The 20,823-nt window shown below is 34.3% G+C and overlaps 2 protein-coding genes across 2 annotated transcripts; both read right to left on the minus strand.

The window, feature by feature from the left end:
• Positions 1-2,226: 2,226 nt before the first annotated feature.
• On the minus strand, positions 2,227-8,460 carry LOC131620987 (uncharacterized). The gene is made up of 4 exons (XM_058892187.1): positions 7,840-8,460; positions 7,642-7,757; positions 3,998-4,241; positions 2,227-3,838 (listed from the first exon to the last, which is right to left on the minus strand). The coding sequence occupies exons 1-4, from the start codon at positions 8,215-8,217 to the stop codon at positions 2,513-2,515; spliced, it is 2,064 nt and encodes a 687-aa protein (XP_058748170.1). The 5' UTR covers positions 8,218-8,460; the 3' UTR covers positions 2,227-2,512.
• Positions 8,461-15,777: 7,317 nt separating this feature from the next.
• LOC131620988 (signal peptidase complex subunit 2-like) lies at positions 15,778-19,075 on the minus strand. Its single transcript, XM_058892188.1, has 5 exons — positions 18,864-19,075; positions 18,603-18,758; positions 18,218-18,295; positions 16,190-16,332; positions 15,778-16,065 (listed from the first exon to the last, which is right to left on the minus strand). Exons 1-5 carry the CDS (start codon positions 18,942-18,944, stop codon positions 15,969-15,971), a joined length of 555 nt encoding a protein of 184 aa, XP_058748171.1. The 5' UTR covers positions 18,945-19,075; the 3' UTR covers positions 15,778-15,968.
• Positions 19,076-20,823: the final 1,748 nt, after the last annotated feature.

The following is a 20,823-nucleotide window of genomic DNA, read 5'->3' on the forward strand; positions in this document are numbered from 1 at the left end:
ATAGTGGACTTTCTTCCTGGCTTGGTGGCCCCCAGATTAGGTGTTGATACTACAATTTTTATTTCAATATCAAATACAGCTTGATAAATCTGTTCAGTTTAGAGACAAATGTTATAACATATGTCTTGACATTGTTCTGATGTAAAGACATTAGTATTAACATGTTTTTCTTATACCAGAAATTTCAATAAGGTACCATGTAATTAGTAAAATTTATTATTTTTTTCATTGATACACATCCAGCTAAAATAGGAATACACTACAACTAAATATTCGCAATTATTATAGTTTATGCCTTTTATTCAATTACTCAAAATTATAACCTGTGTGTAACCTTATACAAGTAATCACTTGTGAAAATCCAAATCACATTTGTAAATTGGTCCAGAGCTTATATGTTTTAAAGCAGGCTAGTAAAAAGTGGTATGAAAAACTCAGTTTTTTACATTGAAAGCTAGGATATGCACAGTCAAGTTTATATTATTTCAATGTTTACTCTAAAAAAACAATCACATCATTATCATACTAGTATATGTTGATGTTATTATACTAGTAGGAACCTCCTTGTTTGATTTTGACCACTATTGTAGGCAATAATTTTAAAATCAAGGACTTAAAAACCTTGAAATATCTTTTTGATCATAAGGTGGCATACTCAAAATAAGTTATTATTGTTTCACAAAGAAAGTACTTCTTGGACTTATTGAATGATACATGTTTATTGGGTTCAAAACATACGGCAAAATATTTGCATCAAGATGGAAGTAAATCTTTTAAATACATTATTTTTTTATATAAAACTCATTGGAAGACTCTTGTATTTGAATAAAACAAGACCATACATAACTCTTACTACTCAACAATTAAGTCATTTCATTCAAAATCCAACAGAAATGAGTTACCAGCCTGCTTGTAGAATGATCATATATTAGAAACATAATCATGGTTATGGTACTATATTATTTCCTAGGTCAATTGAGTTGCGATTCCTAAGTTACTCTTATTCGGATTGTGTTGGCTTCATTGATTCAATGAGATCTACATCATGGTATTGTTTCTTCATGTGATCATCTTTATTATCATGGAGGATAGATAAGTAACAAGCAGTGTCTAGATCTTATGAGGCATGATATTTGGCACTAGCTACGGTCATTTGTGAATTAATTTGGCTTTTATGTCTTCTAAGAGATTTGTACATCATTTTTTTGAAGATATCATTTTTATATTATAACAATAAAAATGCTCTTCATATAGATTGTCATTTGACGAGAGAAAAGGTTTGACAAAGAATGGTAAGATTGCTTCCCATTCCTTCTCAAGAGCGAAAAGGTTTGACGAGAGAAAAGGTTTAACGCTTTTATTTTCAAGCTCGGTATATATAATGTATGGGATCGTGGCTCAAGAACAACAGCAAAAATTGAATGCCCCATTTGAATTTACAATCGTATGTCAAAGAGTAACCATAACCGACTAATAATCAATTTAAGATCAATAAACGCACCTAGTCTATTTAATTAGATTTCATAAGCTTGATATATATCAGCTTATTTAGACTATTAGATTTCATAAGTTTTTTTAATAATTTAACGTCGGTCTAATTAATTAAATAGACTTTAAAAAGTCTAAGTCTAATTTTTTTATTAAATAAACTACTCTAACAAAGATAGTAGGTCAATGTTCAGCCAAAGTAATCAGAGACAAAGATAGTAGGTCAATGTTCAGCCAAAGTAATCAGAGAGTGGTTTCCGGATATGGTTCCTTTTCACCCAGTCAACTCAACCTCCCAATGGATCGTCTTCATTAGAGTTTGAGCTTTTAAAAACACGTAAAAGACCTAGAATTTCTTTCTCACACTGCCCCACCCCCAAATTTAATACGCCATATGCCACACTTTGAAAATAATATGCCACACTTTGAAAATAATAATTTCCCAAAGTGTCATTCCAACCTCGAATTTCCCAAAGTGTCATTCCAACCTCGTTGACATGGCAACAGAGTATGACACTTTGGAAAATTATTTTCAATGTGAAGCATTTAGGGTATTAAATTTGGGGGGTGGGGCAGTATGAGAAAAAATTCTAATACCTGCTTGCATCACCATCTTATCCACAGACTTGAGATGCTCTTCAAAAGCACCGTTGCTTATGTGGAATATCGATTTGACTTGGCTATAAACCGGAGAGTAACCATGAAGTATTTCGAATAAATTAAGGCACGGTTCAAAAATTAAAATTATGATATTTGCACTACTTTATTTCATTAGGTGATTAAAGAAACTACTTTTTGCAATTACAGTGTTTTTTAAAGTGAGCCTCTATTTGACATTACTACCGTGGGTCAATACAGACTTCTCTAATCTATTGAAGACTCTAACCAATTTAAGATCAATAGCGGCTCAAGAAACATTGAACTTGCACTAACTCCATTCAATAGGGCTACGGCACATATCTACATTTTCTGGACAAGGGAGGGATCAACAAATGTAAAAACAAAATAAAATTCCGAACAGTAACTACTTGGAATCCAAAGAGGGTGGTCCGCCATCATCCGAAAAGGCACCACCTGCATCATTTGATTTCTTCATTGCTTCCAAAATCCCAAAGTTGCCACATACCTCTGAATCACCTTCATTGTCTCCATTGGAGGATACCCCAGATAACGACACTAATCCCATAGCAGCAATGCTGTTTGCAATAACATTTATATCTCTTGTTCCTGGGTAAAGCCCGCGGCTGCCAGCAACAAGTACATTGTTTTGTTTTTCATCCAGATTGGTCAAAATTACTGGTAAAGGGTTCATCATAACCTGTTGCTGGTTCCCCTGGCTTGAACCACTAATCAGCAATCTTAGAGTCTCTCTTGCACCTTTCACCACAGCATCAGACTCAGAGATTAGTGGGTTCACAAGATTTGGATGCATTGGTGGAATACTAGTTGACATTGCAGGACCAGCACTCACAAGATAGCCCTGCCCCGAAGAACAGATATCAATTACTGGGACGTGAACAATTGGATCACACATTAGTGGTGTGAAAATGGGAATCTGTTGAGAAGATGGTAAAGACATTCTAACTAGTGGTTCAGGAAAAAATGGAGGAAAGTCCATTGAAGTACCAAGATTGAGAGGCTGTATTGGTTGAAACAGGCTAGCTGTGAAGGTGTTGGGTAGTAGAGAGGTCCCAGAGGCAAGTGGCTGTGATCCAGCAAATGACATGGGAGATTGTGGAAGTGCTGCATTTGATGGAAAGGTAGAAGAAATCCCAGGTGGACACCAACAATAGTAGGGAGAAAAAAGAGGGGACACCAGAGGTGGGACCTTCCCAGCCGCTCCAAGGCTTGATGGAACACTAAACATTCCTGCTGATCCCATAAAATTTGGAGAGAATGCATGAGTTTTAGTTACTTCCGAAGCTTTGTCGTGATCAGAAGTGGATGATAAATCCAAGTTGTCAACGGACAGCTGCTGGTTTTCACCGCGGCGCTTAATCTTCTCCCTAGCAGCAATCCTATGGGAAGACAAATTTCTTGGGGGAACCTCTTTAAATGAACTTGACCTTGGACTAAGAATACTCTGGTAAAGCACTGAATCTCCCTTTGTTGTCTGTACAATATGTCGAGATCGAGGAAATTTTGATGAAGAGGGTGAATTTTCAAATGCAACATCACAGTATGTTGTGGAATTGGCAGACATTGAAGCACAAGCTGAACCATCATGACTACCTCCAGCTGTTGACCCCACAAGAAAAGCACGAAGCTGAGTAGCAAAACAATCAAGCCGTGACTTGCTAATACCACTCAATTCAGCAATTGATGGTTTCCTCTTGAGTAAATCCTTCATCTGGTTTATAGGAATATGAATTTGATGACAAAATATCAATAATCAATGATTGAAATATTCATAACATTACCAGAAATGATGAGAAATTGGGAAGATTGCAGACTAGTTATCGTGTCTAATAGCATGCACTAACTAAAAGCTAAGAATACCAAAAATTACCTTTGCAAGTAATTCAACTCCTAGCAGTTTTGACTTTTCAGAGCACCAGAAGAAAAAAGATCTATCATCAGGAGTAGTAACATGGAAGGATCGGCCAGAGCTGTCAGTTAGGATTCCCTCAACAACAACAGCAGAGCATTGGGATGTGCTAGAAAGAGTGAATAATCTCTCTGTTTTACCATCATCCCCAATGAATGAGAGACGAAGATCAGAGCTTGGAAGTAGAACAAGTGTCAAGTTACCCCTGTGAACAAGTAAATGAGATGTTACGTTATATATGTATACTAAAGAAGATAAATAAAAAGAAATAAAAAATCAATGTATTAATTTTACGCAGAAATTGTGATGCAGAGCCTTCAAGTTCAAAACGTTAGCCCACAATAATTTTCTTTAAGAAAACCTTCCAATGATAAATACAAAAGTTCTTTAAAAAAAGTACCAGTAAACTTTTCTCCCAATAAAAGCAGACTACATTTTCATCACTAGAAACTTAAAATATAACTAGAATGTTTTCAGGTACAGAAAACCCAATGAATTTCTTGAAGTGAATTTGCCAACACTATTTTCCTTCTAATAAGCATGCCTAAAACACCAAGGTACAAAGTTCCTAATAGAAATTGAAATCATTGGCATCTTAAAAGCACGGATATTTCTAATTTGTAACGGAATACTGAACATATCAGTTTAGGGCACAAAGGCATTTGCTTCGAACTGAAAAATCACAATCAGTGACCAGAAGGTACATTTGAAATAGAAATACTGCCCCCATATTAAAGAAACGGTCAACCTTTATGACTGACAAATTTAACCCTTTTCACCATTGCAAATACAAAAAAATCTTCCTCATAGGGAGATAGTCTAACCATTTTCTTCTAAATATTTTTTAACAAGTTTAGTTAACAACAAACATTAAAAAAAAAATCAAATACCAAACAAAAACCATATCGTATTGTTGCCAAATTTTGGGGGAAAAGGAGTTCACCATAATAACATTGCCAAGCATCTCAATTTAAACATGTACAACATGGAATATCACATTCATATAAAGGAAGACAATACATCGTAAATCAAGTACACAAAAACTAACAGATAAAGAATATGCAAATAAATTACATAACACAAATTTGCATACAAACCTAATAGCCTAGTCAATTAGTAATTCCCCTCATACAAAAGCGTCAAACCTAGCGAAGTGATCTAACAATCTGAACAGCAGCAATATATAATATAGGATTATGAAACTACCTTTACTTCCTCTTATTTCAGAGATCATAATAGAATACGTCCAGTTACCTACAAGTCAAAAGACATTTTTACTTGGAAGAACATATTACCATCAATGAACTAAACTACACACTCCAGTTATTACTAAAGATTATTTAAACAAACTACACATTGCAATAGGTTAACCACATTTCTCAATAAGATTATATTACAATGAGTAAAGCAAAAAAATATTTAAAAAAAGTATCCAACTGCAAAGGGATTTTCACATTGTACTGCAGACAGTCAGTAGGACGAAATGGAAAGCAAAGTTGCCATATAATAGATAACTTAATTGGTATATAGCAGACTGACAGTTAAACGCAATTTCAATTTTCAGAACAGCAACAAATGATAACAAAATGAGAAGTAATTGGCTATAAGTATAACAAGTAGATAAATCAACCACAAATATGAATTGGCAGATAGCCATAAAAGAAATTATGCCCATGTTAATTGAAGCCAGTGTTGAAGAATAGTCAACAAGAAAAACAACAATACTGAATTTGAATCTTAACTTCTCAAACTTAAACAGAACTTATAAAATTTAATTAGTTCATGGCTGTGGCACGATAGATTTAGTGTAAATACACTCATTAAACTTAATTGTTATAAAAATCTAGATCTACAAAATTAGGATTGCAATTGACACAAATCAGGCATACTTCTGACCACTTTTCTCTTCCAGAATCAGGTCCACAACTGAACCTCACCACTTGCCCGGCCCTAAGTGGCTTTAGCTGAGGGAATATACATAATCTGAACATCTACGTCTGTACTCTTTCTAATGAACAGGTCATACCTTAACTGAGAAAAAAGGTGAGCAAAGAATAATAGTAGGCCAGCAAGTCTTATGAAATTAGGGGGAACAGGAAAGAACTGCCACAAAATTCTGTAGTTTATGAATACAAATCATAATACTCCTCACTAGCAGAAATTTCTAACTAAGTAGCATCAGCTCTTCTGGGGTTAAAGCCTGAGTAAGGAGTATTCCCAGGCTATCCATAAGGTAATACCTTAGACCTTTTTGAAGAAGGTTCTGTTACTAACATGTTTACCTCCATTGTAGGTAATGTATTTGGGTTCAAGGCCTTACGCGCTCTACGTCTGGAAGATTTGCGAATCCCTAATGCTTATGTTAAAACTTTCCAAGGCCCTCCTCACGGAATCCAAGTTGAGAGAGATAAATTGAACAAGTATGGACGTCCCCTATTGGGATGTACTATTAAACCAAAGTTGGGTTTATCTGCTAAGAATTATGGTAGAGCAGTTTATGAATGTCTCCGCGGGGGACTTGATTTTACCAAAGATGATGAAAATGTGAACTCTCAACCATTTATGCGTTGGAGAGACCGTTTCTTATTTTGTGTATTAGCTCTCTCCCTTATTCCACCCAACCTTGAGATCATTAAACAAGGGCTTCTTCAACAAGTCATCGCTCTTTGCTTTATCCCAGCTAAAGAAACTACAAAGGATCCCTAGTATGTTCCATATATTTTGCTGCAACAGCTACTACCATAGATAGGAAGGCTTTAGTCATATACTCCCTCTGTTTCAAAATGAGTGTCGTTTTAACAAATAAAATTTGTTTCAAAATGAATGTCATTCTCACTTTTCAATATAGTAATTATTGCTTTTTTTTTTCAATTATACCCTTTAATTATTACTCTATACACGACTTCCAATACATTTATAAGGTTAAATTAGTAAAAGTGTAGTGTTTTATGATAATATCATTACATTCCTTAATCTATGTGCAAAAACCTTTAACGACACTCAATTTGAAACGGAGGGAGTACTTCGTTTTCTACTAGGGTGGTGAACCAGCATCTACCGTATGGCATGCAAAAATGGGTCACCCTCCCTGTTAGGCTGAATGAGTATCGAGAAGACTCCCTTCAAAATTATTGTAATTTATATTTATATTGTGCATTTTAATAATTTTTTCAACTGATATGCGGATCATTTAATTAATCAAGCAAATGAGTATGCAAATGTTTGAATTGTGTATTCAATTCTATACAGTGCATGGTAAGAGTAAAAAGTAAGTTACTAAACAGACGCCATTATTTGAAGAAAAAAATTAGAGTTATAATATTTAGCCCGAATAAACCATCAGTTAAGACTCATAAACTATCACATTCTCTCCAATTCAGTCCCCGAACTATGTAAATATAGTAAGTAGCCTTTAAAATATATAAAACATGTCCATATAGTATCTTCTGTTAAGATGTTAATTAATACTAGCTTTATATACTTACAAATCTATATATTACTAGTACAGTTAACGGACGGAATCAGGGAGAGTGATAATTTAGAGTCAAAATTGATGTTGTATTCATCAGGAAGATATCCACACAGTTTTCAAATAATATTATTACCTATTAGCAGTAGGACATAAGCGACTTCCTTCCTTGTTGATCTTCCCAACACGGATGGAAACAAGAGGCAAGCAAAAGCATCTAGCCAGCATACCAACCTCCGATGGCTCAAAATGCTGCCAAAACACAAAGATACTTTATCACAACCATCACACACGATCACATCGAAGAATTCATCAAACCAAAGCCTCAAGATACCTGAATCAACTGAGCCAACAACGGATCTTCAGAAACTCCAGAGACAGCATTCATCTTCAACAAAGGCTTCAACCGCTCGTCAGCTCGACACGCTCCCATAACTTGCAAATCAAGAGCTTGCAGCCACTCCAGCAACCGGTCCTCACAATTAGTTTGCTGAATCAACAGATCGCCGTCGCCTTCTTCAACAATAATATCCGTCAACCGCTCCGTAAGTCCAACGTCACTCCTCGAACCGCCGTCATCTACCGGCGAAGAACTGTTTCCAACGATTCCATCACCTGATTCCACAGACGAAGAATCGTCGAAATCAACATCCGATTCAGCAGGATCTATGCAGTCTCTATGAATCAAATCTTTTCCTCTACGATTCGCCATGTCAAGAAAATTATCCGATTAAAATCCGAAGAAAATAACGAAAATCCGAAACCCTAGCTCTCGTCGCGAAATCGGAATCAAATGCAAAGAATCGTTATCGTTATCGAGAAATCACGCAGTTCATAAAACGGATTGGAAAAAGAAATGAAGATTGCGTTGTAAAGGGTTTTAGAGAGAGAAACAGTTTTAGAGAGAGAAATAATATCTTGAACAGGTGGTAGTAAGAGAAAGCCCGAAACAGATATAACTGGGCATGTTGTTACATAAATAGTATGAGAAATTGAGAATAATGGTGACGTGGCGGACGTGAAATGAAATATTAAATGAGTTTTTGGTATTTGTTTCAGTTCCACTTGCAGTGGTTTGTGGTTTGTAAGGGTTTCTCTGCCACGTCAGCTTTGATATAACATTAGGAAATGCCACGTCAGGTTTGAAAACGACAGCGTTGTGTAAGGACGGTGATACTGATAGATGGGGCCCGCTGTGAGAAGTTTTCATAGGCATTCATTTCTCTCACAAATTATTTGTTTGAGTAATTCAAAAAAGAATTTGTAACACAGTTTTTATTTTTAAATTTTTTAATACGAAATAACATGATTTTTTTTATGGATGGTTAGTAATACACTACAATTTTTATGATTTAAAATTTTAAATTATTGTGATAGGGAATGATTGGATAAAAACATAATTAAGAAGGTGACCATTGAAGTCATGTATATGGGCCCTCTTTTCACGGACGTCTCTTTCAAGTAGGTCCCTCTAATGCTACTTGCATGAACACAAATTTGATTTGATACTGGCAGTTGCATATGATCATAAATTTTGGGGTTACTTTTTGCATTTTTGCATTTTAATTGTCTCTATCATTTGGAAATACATGTTTAAACACAATTTTTTCATACAATGTGAGCTGAATTTGTTGGAAAATTTTCTATTATGGTTAATTTGAATATGCATCTTCATAATATCTTTTAATTTAATATTCAGTGAGTTATTCGGAGATTCGTCTCCAAAATTTGTCATGTTAGTTCAAATCAGAAATAACTAAGAATAATGGTAGAATAATGGGAAAACAACATAAATTAACTTCAAAATAAACATTACGTTTTGATAATCGTCAACTATAACATAAATTTAACATTACATTTCACTACAAACATGTGGTTTAGGTTCAGGATGTTGTAACATCCTTAGAATATCTTTGGCCAATCTAGCAATTGTCGCATCCACTTCAATCAGACCCTTTGTTGAGTAACGGTAAAATGTACTCCATATAACCTTTAACTCTTCATTCGTCTTCAGTTCAAGCATGATGAATAGTATATTTCCTTCGTTGCCAATCGAGTGTGAACAATACTTGAGCTTGAGAACTTTTTAATTTGCTGAATATCGTATGAGAGTTAGTTTGATTTTCAAATCAACGAGAAGTATGTCATCAGACACCCTAAATTGAAGTGGAGAATTTGCGTAATTGAAATACACAATGGCAATAAAAGAACATGAATTCATTCTGGTTTTTTTAATATGGAATGATGAATTTCTATTTACACAAGTTGTAGATCAAGTTGGACAATAGAAACTATATCCTTTCATCAGGACATATTTTGGATAAGCATACATGGACACATATTTTTTTCAAAATATAGGTGTGTCAGGAGATGTACATCCGTAAAAGCCTCAGTTTGTTACACACGATGCGTCCGAATGAATTTTGAGGTGGTTTACTCCAAATGAAAACAATATTTTCGAGAAATTGTATCTTGCCATATAATACACACTCTATCATAAACACTTGCTATAAGATGTCTCATTTCCAGGAAGTGCATTCATTTGTCAAACAGTGGTAGACCACTAAGACAAGGAACAATAGCATTAAGAATTGCATCGTAATTTTCTTTTTTCCCGTATAGATTTATGTATGATTTTATATGTGTCATCATCTCTTGTATAAGTTGAAGGTGGACAAGTTGGTGGCCCTCCTCTCTTTTACCGAGCAAACTCGGAACAGCTCGAAAACCACAGTTGACATCACCTTCAACATCTACAATCCACTCAATGTATTTGTGCATGAAAAGCGACATCTCTTTGATGTGGTTAATTTTTTGTAACAGGTTGCATGAGATGGTCTGCTAGTGCAAGCAGCCCTAAAAACACTTTTTAAGATTTTGGAGTCGGAAAATCTAGAAAATGTGAATCAACTTGTTCAAAGTATGAAGGAGACCGTCTCGTAGAGTTGTCATTATGTGTCGGTTTGACCTTTTTAAGGGCACCCTTTTTTAACTGGTTCCAACGGTGGTCTCAAATTCGTCGTTTTCGGATAGGCAATCTTCCCCAACTGCTCTTTGATGTATGATTTCACGATTTCACCCGCTTTCAAAAATCTCTCTTGGATTACTTCTCATTTGGTCATAATAATTATACTTGATTTATCATCTTTTTTTCACACCATCATCATCAAACTGGAGCCTTAACCTATGAGTGTAAACTTCATCTGTATGTATCGATTTATTAAGCTTCATCTACTTTGAAATTAAACAAGCACATGAAAGACAGTACCTATTCCTAACACAATAATGCTCCGACCAAAATATGTATGTATCTCATTATGTCATAGCATTTGGTTCACAGTGGCTCAATCTCGACAAAAATCCCATTTAATGTTTCCCAACCAACTACTTAGTGTAACATGTGCAGATTCAACTCTGTTAGTTATTGTATTGTCAAAGTGCCTAACCTGATTGGTCTAGGCACAAATAATATTCTCTTTAACATGGTCCAAAATAGTGCCCTTAGAATGTTTCAGGAAATTTGTATATCAAAATGCAAAACCGGCTGAAAAAGTCATCTCCGTAAAAGTAACACCAACAATTTCTAACAGATACTTGTTTGTTTTGTATGTTGAATCAATTATAAGCGCATTGGGAAATGCGTTGAACAACTTATTGGAATCAGGATGAGTAAACAAATATCTTGAACGGTGACTTTATCCTTACAGACTTTGTACTTAGAAACACAGTGGTCATCTTCAAAAAGCTTTAACAGTTATTGCATCTTAGATCTTGGTCCTTTTACCTCCTTGTTGTTTTGAGCACGTCCATTGTATATTGGCTTGATATTTGCAACAATTAGAGTTCTTTCTGTTTCAAAGATGCAAGTATGTTTTTCGGCAGCACCATGTTTAATGTCATGTTCGAAACAAGTTCCCTTTCCTTCGGAACAAGGTGTCATACAGTGGGATGATCGACTAGCGTGTCAGTCAAGGCATGATAATGTATACCATAAATCACATTAATTTTCCATGTGTCATCCATTTTACGATATCCGTGCAATTTAAATGGATACTCACATTTTCTTGATCCAATGTCATCTTGTTTCAACTTTCTAATATGTGGTTGGTACGTACCATTTCTTTTGCATCCCATTGTTACAAATGTGTGTCTTCTATTAGAACCATTATCAAGCCTTACAATTCCAACTCCAACCTCCAATTTCCAGGCCTTAATGCGTACACATTGTAACATATATTCACGAACAATAAACTCTTGTTTATTTGTAAATTGTACATGAACATCTACCTCGACAACAATCGGTCGATCACTTGGTTTAACACCATATGGTTTAACGCCATCATTCACTTCATCCAATTTAACATCATCCTTCACTTCGTCGATATCCATCCTCACAATAGCTTTGGGAAACCTATTAGGGTACAACATACCTAATACCACCAATAATAGAAAAACAACTTTGAAACTCCAACTATCAGGCAAATCTGAGTCCGAAGAAAGATATTTGGACTCAACGTTCATTTTTTCAAACCAAAAAATAGATTATTGTAGAAATGAGGGATGAAATGAATTAACTTTACTTTCCATTATAGCTTCTTTATCTCCTTTTGATGTGATAAAATACAATAATAATGTTTTGGTGATGAAAAGTTGATGGAGGATAAGAGAAATATTTTTAATGGTGATGTTTTAACATGAAGAAGAAGATCATGTAAGGTGATGTTTTATCCAATCCACCGCTTGACATTTCAAGAAATACATCTATGGAAACATCACCGAGTTGTTAATTAAACCAGTTCAGTGAATAAAAATACCATAAATGAGTACATAGGATATTTCAGAGATGAATTTCCATTGTGTGGAATTTGTGCCGGTTGGGCCGTATCTTGAAGATGTTGGATCTTGAAGTGTCAGTACTTTACATATGCATTATTATTATGACATGATTGGATGGTTTCCAGTGTTGTATTCGGTGATGTGATTGCGTTATTGTTGATGAATGTTTTCTTGAAAATCTGAGTACATGCAATTGGGTGAATGATAAACTGATGATATATTATTGTTTATGATCTAATAACACTTGTTAATTGTGAATGAGACTCACCCTTACATGTTGATATTTTTCAGATTAAGGAGTAGCGGCATCTTGAATTTGTGAGGATAGCTTATAGGCTAGTCTGTAGTTCGTTTGGTTTATGTATTGTTTGGTTTATAGGCTAGCAGGCTAGTCCGTAGTTCATCTTGAACTGGGGAACGATAGACTTAGAGTTACTTATGATACTCTATTTTTGTTGTTTTGGATTATGTATCGTTTGGTTTATGTTTTGGTGATGTCTTATGATACCGTTGAATGATATTCCGCTATGTTGATCATATGTTTCGATATTTTGTGGATCGTTACTAATAAATCATGACGGACGACTTATGATTTTTTTATTATTTCCTTAATTGTGGCACCCTTGTTTTATGTTTACTCTGATTATTATTATAATTTCCGCGAGGATTTTATATGAGATGACACATGGGTTCAATGCAATTTAGAGGAAACATCTCATATGACGTCTAAGTGTTGCTTATTTTTATTTAATTTATTTAAATAATAATAATAAAAAATTAATTAACAAAAATAATTAAAAAACTGCTATTATTAATTTAATATAACCATTACATTCTATTTTTTTTCAATTATAACCAAGTTTTTTAATTAAATTTCCTCAATACAACAATGGCTTTCCAGTGGTAGCAAAAGAGGATTACTGGCCTACGTATGAAGGGGAAGTAGTTTGGTACAACGACATAATGCGAAGGAAGAAAAAGGATCACCCCAACAGCACATGTATGAGATCTGAAATGGACACGACTGACAAGCTAGAAAGAAAGTGTGGTTTATGTCGTCAGGTCGGACACACACGAAAACATTGTCCCCCTCGTGCAACAAGCTCCAAAACATAATTATTGTATGCACTCTTTGTAATTTATTTTTATAAATGAACAAAACATTTTTATTCATTAAGCAGATTGGTTATAACAAACCGAACGCAAACAAGACTAAAACAACACAGATAACAAATTAAATTACTTAACACGATAAAATATCTAAGAAATTACAATTGTCAAAACAATATCATCTAATCAATACATCATAGTCATTACATCCCTATCATTTTTAACATCATCCCACCAACGTTGTGGTTTTCCGATCGCAAGTGGGGTGGTCGTTTGTTGACGCAGTAAAACGGCAAGCAAAATATTAGAAGTATTCTCAGTTTTATCGTTGCCAAAGGGAATAATGTGAGGGAAAGAATGTCATTTAACAGTTTATGTGTTTCTGAACTTGGGTAAAATGGTTTAAACATAAAAGGTATTAACAGGAAAATAAATACATTTTTCGGAGAGGAAAAAATTCAGGCATGAATATAAACTTAAACCTATCGATCATTTGTACGCAACCTACAATATTTATCAAAATCATCACGTATCTTTCACACCAGTGTCCATTTCTACAACACCTACGAGACGTATCACAACCAAAGTTATGTCTAACCCAAATTGCGAGAACAACTGTATTCTAGCATTGGCGATGTCTCGCGTGAAACAACAACACATAAGCATTAAGCTTCGATACACAAGTGATTGTTGGTTGTAACCATATCACTATAATCGAGAAACTAACAAACTTTCTTCCCTAATCAATATTTGTGAGGTCTATTTCTACTACTACACAGATTCAAACGTAAATGCAAAAAGATTAAGGAGACTTCCCTTCCCTAATCAAGATTTTGAGGTCTATTTCTACAAAACAACAAATTCAAACATAAATACAAAAAGATTAAGGAAAACATCAAGATTGATTTGTAAAGCAAGCTTTATGCAACACCATGATCAATATATATATATATATATATATATATATATATATATATATATATATATATATATATATATATATATATATATATATATATATATATATATATATATATATAGAAAGAGAGAAAAACCTAACACCTCGCAGGTTGCCGGTTTCGATCGATGAGAAATCCACCTGCGAATCATCCATGTGCAAGACCCAAGTGTTGTTTTCTAGCTATGCTCAAATGAAAGATATAAAGACAAAATTTACGCAGACGCGAATTGGGCTTACACTTATTCCACACAAATATTTGCCCAACCGACCTAAGCGCACTAAGCGGAATGCCAGCGTTTAGCGGGTTCATGAGTCAATTTTGCTTCTTCCAAGGAAGCGAACCCTGTATCATAGGGTTCAAGTACATGTTCATTCCATTCCCACTACCAACTGAGCTAGTAGCGCAATTGGTAGTGAGAATGAAATGAACATTACTTGAACCCTAGGGTACAGGGTTCGATTCCCACGAAAGGCGGTCAAGGGGCCCAGTCTGTTACACCTTCGGTGACCTCTTAAGATAATCTATGAAATGGATGTTCCAAAATTTCATTTTAATCGGAGATTTGTTAGCCGAGAAACAAACATACCCATCTCTTTTGAAAATCATGTTGGATGAAATGAAGAAAAAAAATTAGAGAGCAAGTAAGAAGAGGTGTTAAGAACGGTGGAGGAATAAAGGCGTTACTTATAAAAAATAGACTTACACTCATGGGCCATATAAGATGTCACCTCCTCACAAAGCTTGCATGCATAAGCCATCTCATATGGCGCCTTGGCTATGCATGCACCATCTCATATGGCGCCTTAGTTGCTTTTTGAGTACATGCGCCGCGCCATATGAGATGACGCCTCCTCTTAAATCAAAAAGATAACCTGGTAATTTAGGTGCATGATTAAATATCTCAAGTGGAGAACCTAGCAACCCAATACTACCTCTTGGATTAAAGTTTGTTTGAGAATGCTGTAGGAGGAAGATGTCATTTCTACAACAATCAAGTCTTGCTTCAAGTTGTAAATTCCAAAAACTTATAATCTAATTTTTTTAATAAAATAAAAGTTCAGTGATGGTGTATAAAAAGGTCATCACCTTTGATTGAAACCATGGGCAGAACTGGCCTGACTAAAATCTAGGGATGGAACCCCTGTACTGCAAAAGATATGCACTAATGACTACACAAAGTGGATTTTTAGCGCAAGGCTAACATGAGAGCACAAAGTTAAACAAGCCACCCAGCACAACCTTAGGGCAAGAGAGACCAAAGGTTTTGAGTTGCGGTTACCGCCCCTCTTCCTTCATACCACTCCTTATCTCTAAAAAAAATTCTACCAAGCAAAGTCTAAAAATATATAAAGATAACCATTAAATGGTTTTAGGAGAACCTTTTCCTATAAAATAAACGATGAAAAATGGGAAGTAATTTTGTTTTAATGTTACTCAACGCTTAAATTGCTCAATATCGTTCTAAATGTTGAAAATTTATGGAAATGAAAACCACATCGAAATACATATTTGTCCTTAGAAAAGCTCTTTGGAGAACCAAGTTGATTTCTCCATTTTACTTGCTCTTCTTTGGTTCTTTAGTATATTGAGCTATCAGAGTTTCAACATCCTTCCAGAGGAGGCCTTCAACTAAAACTCCATCTTTAGTGAACCTGCAATCCAAACCAAAACAGATGGGTGCATTTTGAGTACCATAAAACAGTGTGCGCATGAATACTAATCTATATGTCCAGTATAAATATGTGAGCATGCATTTTAAAGGTAAGAGAGGCATACCACTCGGTAACACTTTTGGTAAGATTTACTGGTTCATTTGCAGAAATTGATTTCGGATCTGCACTTTCTACCGTAAGTGTGTAAATGTCAGAAAATCTGGGTAATTTGGATGAAACTACCAACCCGGTACTGGTAAATGAACCCTGTAAAAAGGAATAAAAGCCAAATTGGAATACATTGCTCTCATAATTAACTACTAATAATTAATGTATGTCTTAAAATTTTTGCAGAGAGAATAACATCAAAAACATTACTTGATGAAGACAATTCAAAGACAAATCTAAATCTAGTTAGATAAATGAAAATAACATATTCCCTCACAGGCAGCCACTACAGAGATACAAACATGAAATCCAGACCAAACAGTTTGCAACATTACATCACTATTAAAAAATGGAGCAACATCCAAATTAAGATTCAAATTAAAGTCTAAAACTAATTTGAGATCCTAGAAAGGATCAGGAAGGGAACTAAAGATCGATATCATAGCACTGATAGTAAGATCTTACCAAAAATGTAAAAATATGTTTTAAATTTTAATCTATAAATATTGTATTACTATTAAAAATTAGATACATGTCTAGATGAAATGTGTGAGCCGTCACAAGGATAAATCTCAAGTAAAACAAGCAAAAGTAGAATAATGTAGAATTTTTTACCAAATAGAAAAGAAAGAAGTTAGAAGACAGTGAGAAACATCTTGCAAATAGTGGCAAGATTGCAAGAAAGGTAAAGATGTTGAAAAGAGATGGTGGACGCGTCTCACTCGCAAAACTCTTGTAAAGTACAGAACTAGAAAGGAACATGTGAATCTAAGTGAGACCTGTGGGTTTTCTGACCCATAAAACAGTTTTTTGAAACCGTTTTACAAACCAGGCCCACAAACCTGGCTTATTTATGCACCTCTTCAGGTTCAGAAAACTTGTTCGTGCCCACAATTTCTCGTGTTTGTGCCGCGATTCCACTGTCCCCACCAAATTCCAAGTTTTCTCTGGCATGAGGTCACTCGGCCTCTTCAAGATCGCAAAATTGCACAGCCCTAAGGGTTGGATTGCAATTTTGACTACCATGACTAAAACCATAAAGATTTTAGAAGTTTGGGTTAACTCAAATTCCAGAAGAAAATGGATGAGAGTTAGAATAACAAAGATAAAGTAACTATCTTGGTGGTCAAACAGTCAACCCTAAGACATGACATAGTCTGGACTCTGGATAATTAGTTTGTTTGCCTTGTTTGATTGTTGGATAAGAAATTATGCCGCTGCAACTTTTACCAACATTTATTGAAATTCAACAAAAGAATACAGAGAATATGACATGATACCAGATTTCATTTGCCACAACCTATTCAATGCAACTATTTCACAGCCATTAAATATCAAATAGATATTACTAACTTATCAAACAAAGATTTGTTTCAGCCAACACGTCTATCATGGCTATTGAGCTGAAATAGATATGTTAAAATTTTTGTATTTGTATGTATCTTTAGGCCTTACTATGGCACAAAAAACCAAAAGAAATTTGCCAATTGAAGCAACAAGAAAAAGGTATACACCTTTCTCACTCCCTCTCTTACAGACACACAATGACACAAATAGATTATAGATATAACATACATCTCTTAGATGTTATTTAAATTTTCAATATATAGGAAAATGGACTAAAATGGTCAGATGACATGGGGCTATATAAGATCTAGAAATCAATTATTACAAATCTGCATATACATCTAAAATATATACTCTATAACCTTTACTTATTGAAACCAATGGGTCATAAAACACCACACATTAAACATTATGCAAATGAGTGAGTGGTACAGTTTGTGATTATTTACAGTTTCCATATTCAACTTCAATGGAATGGAATGATGTCTATTATTTAGCCACCCCCTCCATTTTAAGAGACTAAGGAAGACAAGTTACCAAAGCAATGCAAGTCAAACAAAACATCATCTACTCTATAAAATATAAACAGAACTGATAACTAAAGGCTTGTGCCTGATCAAAGTTTTAAAAAACTTACAGCCAAAGGATAAGTAAAGAGAATGGCATTCTTTTCCTTGGTATATATGATCAGCTGCAACAACCCATTGAAGATTACATATGTACGAGAGTCAAGGATCAAACAATAACGAAGCAAACATGAGTAAAACTAGTAAACACAAACAACCTCATTTCCCTTTTCACATAAGGGGATTCACATTCATTTAGCAAGTAACCTCAACAACTTTCAATTCGAACAATTACCACATCCTACTCTATTTAAAAGAGTTAATTTTATCTATTTACGCATCTGATCCAGTATCCCCTTCAAAACTATAACAAAAAAACCCAATTTTCCCCTCAATATGCAATATCATCAAGCATAAATTTTTACTTAAAAAAAAACACAATAAACAAATAAAAGGATATAAGGCGATGCAAGCAAGAAGAAAATCCCTATTCTCAGGAAACTTCTTCTTGTAAAACTGAGCAAACAGAGCAATGACAATAATAACAGTCCCAATCAACAACCTCACATTGCTCAATCTCACATCTTCAGAATACCCACGTCCCTTAACCACCTGAAACCCAAAATTCAATTCGATCAAACACAAAAACAAGACAAAAAAATGATCCAAATTCAAACAAAATCGAAAAGGGGAAATTAGGGTTAGGGTTTAACGAACCTCGGAAACAGACTCATCGAGAATGTGCTTAATGGAGTGATGATCTAAGAGATTGGCTTTCTTCTGTGATTTGGATGCCATTGAATTGTTCGAAAAGACTTCACTTGACCCAAATGAGAATTTTGCGTTTTTGGTGGCTAATTTGCACTGTGAATAAAGCTTCGATTTTATGTGTGCGTATTGCGCACTCTTCTTCTTCTTCTTCTTTGTTACAACTTTTTTTTATTACAATAAAACTGTTTTTTTTTTTAATTATGCACGTCATTGTTGAATTTTGGTCCAATCAGATTTTATTGTTTTTTTACTTTATGAATGCTATTAAGTGATTGGATGAATGGCGTGGCGTGATATGATTGGCTAAAAGTCTAAATCTATTACACTTTTTTATATAGTAAGAGTATATATTTAAAAAGATTATTTTTCATTATGAATTTATTGTATTTTATTCTTTCAGTTGATTACGTTGGATTTTGAATTATATTTTTTATTTTAACTATATAAAAAGTAATACTTATAAAAAATTGGGATGGATTTAAAAATATAATGTTTGTTTTACGTTTACAACATTATAATAATTAATTTAAATAAAGACCAAAATAAATAAACAAAAATAAGAAAACTATTACAATTTTGACGAAGAAAAGTTTTTTTTAAAAGGAAATAATGTTTGATTAATAAAATATTAGAGCATTTTCAATATCATTTTGAAAATCATATATTAAAAATATATTTATGAACAATATTAATAAGGTCACAACAATAAATTAAAAAATATTTTTAAAAAATTAAAAAGAGAACCAGAATATAAAATATGTTTCTTTAAATTGTTATTTTTGTAATTAAAACTTCTTAAATCTTTAAAAAAAAAATTAACTATGTTAAAAATATAAAAAGTTAAGAGGTCATAGATTCATTTCTTATATAAGTGTTTTAGATAAAAATATATTTAAAAATAATATTCAAATTAATAAAATATATTTATGAATAATACTAATAGTATGTAATACAGACAAAAGAATAAAAATAAATATTACTTTTTTTTTTTTGGAGCAAAGAAAAGAATTTATTCATTCCAAAAACAATTACAAACATAGCCGATCAAAAGATCCAGGCATCAAGCTGACTAAAAGGCAAAACAATCTAAATGTTATAGGCCATTACAGAACTCAATCACTTTTCTATCACATTCAGCTCTAGACTTAATACACTCAATAATGCTATCACTACTTAAACCCTTCACTCGGTCTGCTTGGAAGATCCTGCAATTCCTTTGCTGCCACACATGGTAAATGGTTTCGGTGACTGCAATCTTCAGCACTCTAGCTCTGTTGTTTTTACCTTGAACCTGGGAGCAAACCCAGCATAGTTCATTATGCCAATCAACAGGAGCCCTCGTGATGTGCAACCAGGCTAATACTTGTTGCCATACTTTCCTTGTTTCCGTGCACAGAAAAAACAGATGCTCTATATTCTCAACAGCTCCACAAAAAACACACTTGCCATCTGTAGAAACCCCTATCTTGTTAAGCCTCTCCTTGGTGGGAAGCCGGTTTTGACACGCCAGCCACAAGGTAAACAGGGCTCGAGGCCTAGCTTTGTTCATATAGATCAGATTCCTCAAACTCACTTTTGGTTTCTCCCCCCTTAGCCACTTATACATTTTGTTAGTCTCAAAAGTCCCTGCACTTTTGAAGCCAATCCACACAGGAGAGTGAATAATCAAGTCCCTATACTTGAAAACAGCCTTTAATATCCAAGAACAGCAGCTGTTAGGTTGGTATGTATCAACATCCCTACCTCTGATGTAGAACATATGCACCCACCTAATCCAAAACACATCCTTTTTTGCACATATATTCCAAAGCATCTTACACATTGTGGCTCTATTCCAAAAAGACAGATCAATCAGATTCATTCCTCCAGCAGAGATGGGGTCACAAGTGTGTTCCCAAGACACTAA

The sequence above is a fragment of the Vicia villosa genome, linkage group LG7, assembly GCF_029867415.1.
Source record: "Vicia villosa cultivar HV-30 ecotype Madison, WI linkage group LG7, Vvil1.0, whole genome shotgun sequence".
Lineage (NCBI taxonomy): Eukaryota > Viridiplantae > Streptophyta > Magnoliopsida > Fabales > Fabaceae > Vicia > Vicia villosa.

What these genes read in the sequence shown, in the direction of transcription:
- LOC131620987 (XM_058892187.1), bottom strand. Translation starts at nt 8,217, where the DNA reads ATGGCGAATCGTAGAGGAAAAGATTTGATTCATAGAGACTGCATAGAT. An exon ending in TGTTGGCTCAGTTGATTCAG is followed by an intron (nt 7,758 to 7,839) that starts GTATCTTGAGGC and finishes GTGTTTTGGCAG; the next exon opens with CATTTTGAGCCATCGGAGGT. An exon ending in GAGTTGAATTACTTGCAAAG is followed by an intron (nt 3,839 to 3,997) that starts GTAATTTTTGGT and finishes CCTATAAACCAG; the next exon opens with ATGAAGGATTTACTCAAGAG.
- LOC131620988 (XM_058892188.1), bottom strand. Translation starts at nt 18,944, where the DNA reads ATGGCATCCAAATCACAGAAGAAAGCCAATCTCTTAGATCATCACTCC. An exon ending in TCGATGAGTCTGTTTCCGAG is followed by an intron (nt 18,759 to 18,863) that starts GTTCGTTAAACC and finishes TTTGGGTTTCAG; the next exon opens with GTGGTTAAGGGACGTGGGTA. An exon ending in TTGCTTGCATCGCCTTATAT is followed by an intron (nt 18,296 to 18,602) that starts CCTTTTATTTGT and finishes TCTCGTACATAT; the next exon opens with GTAATCTTCAATGGGTTGTT.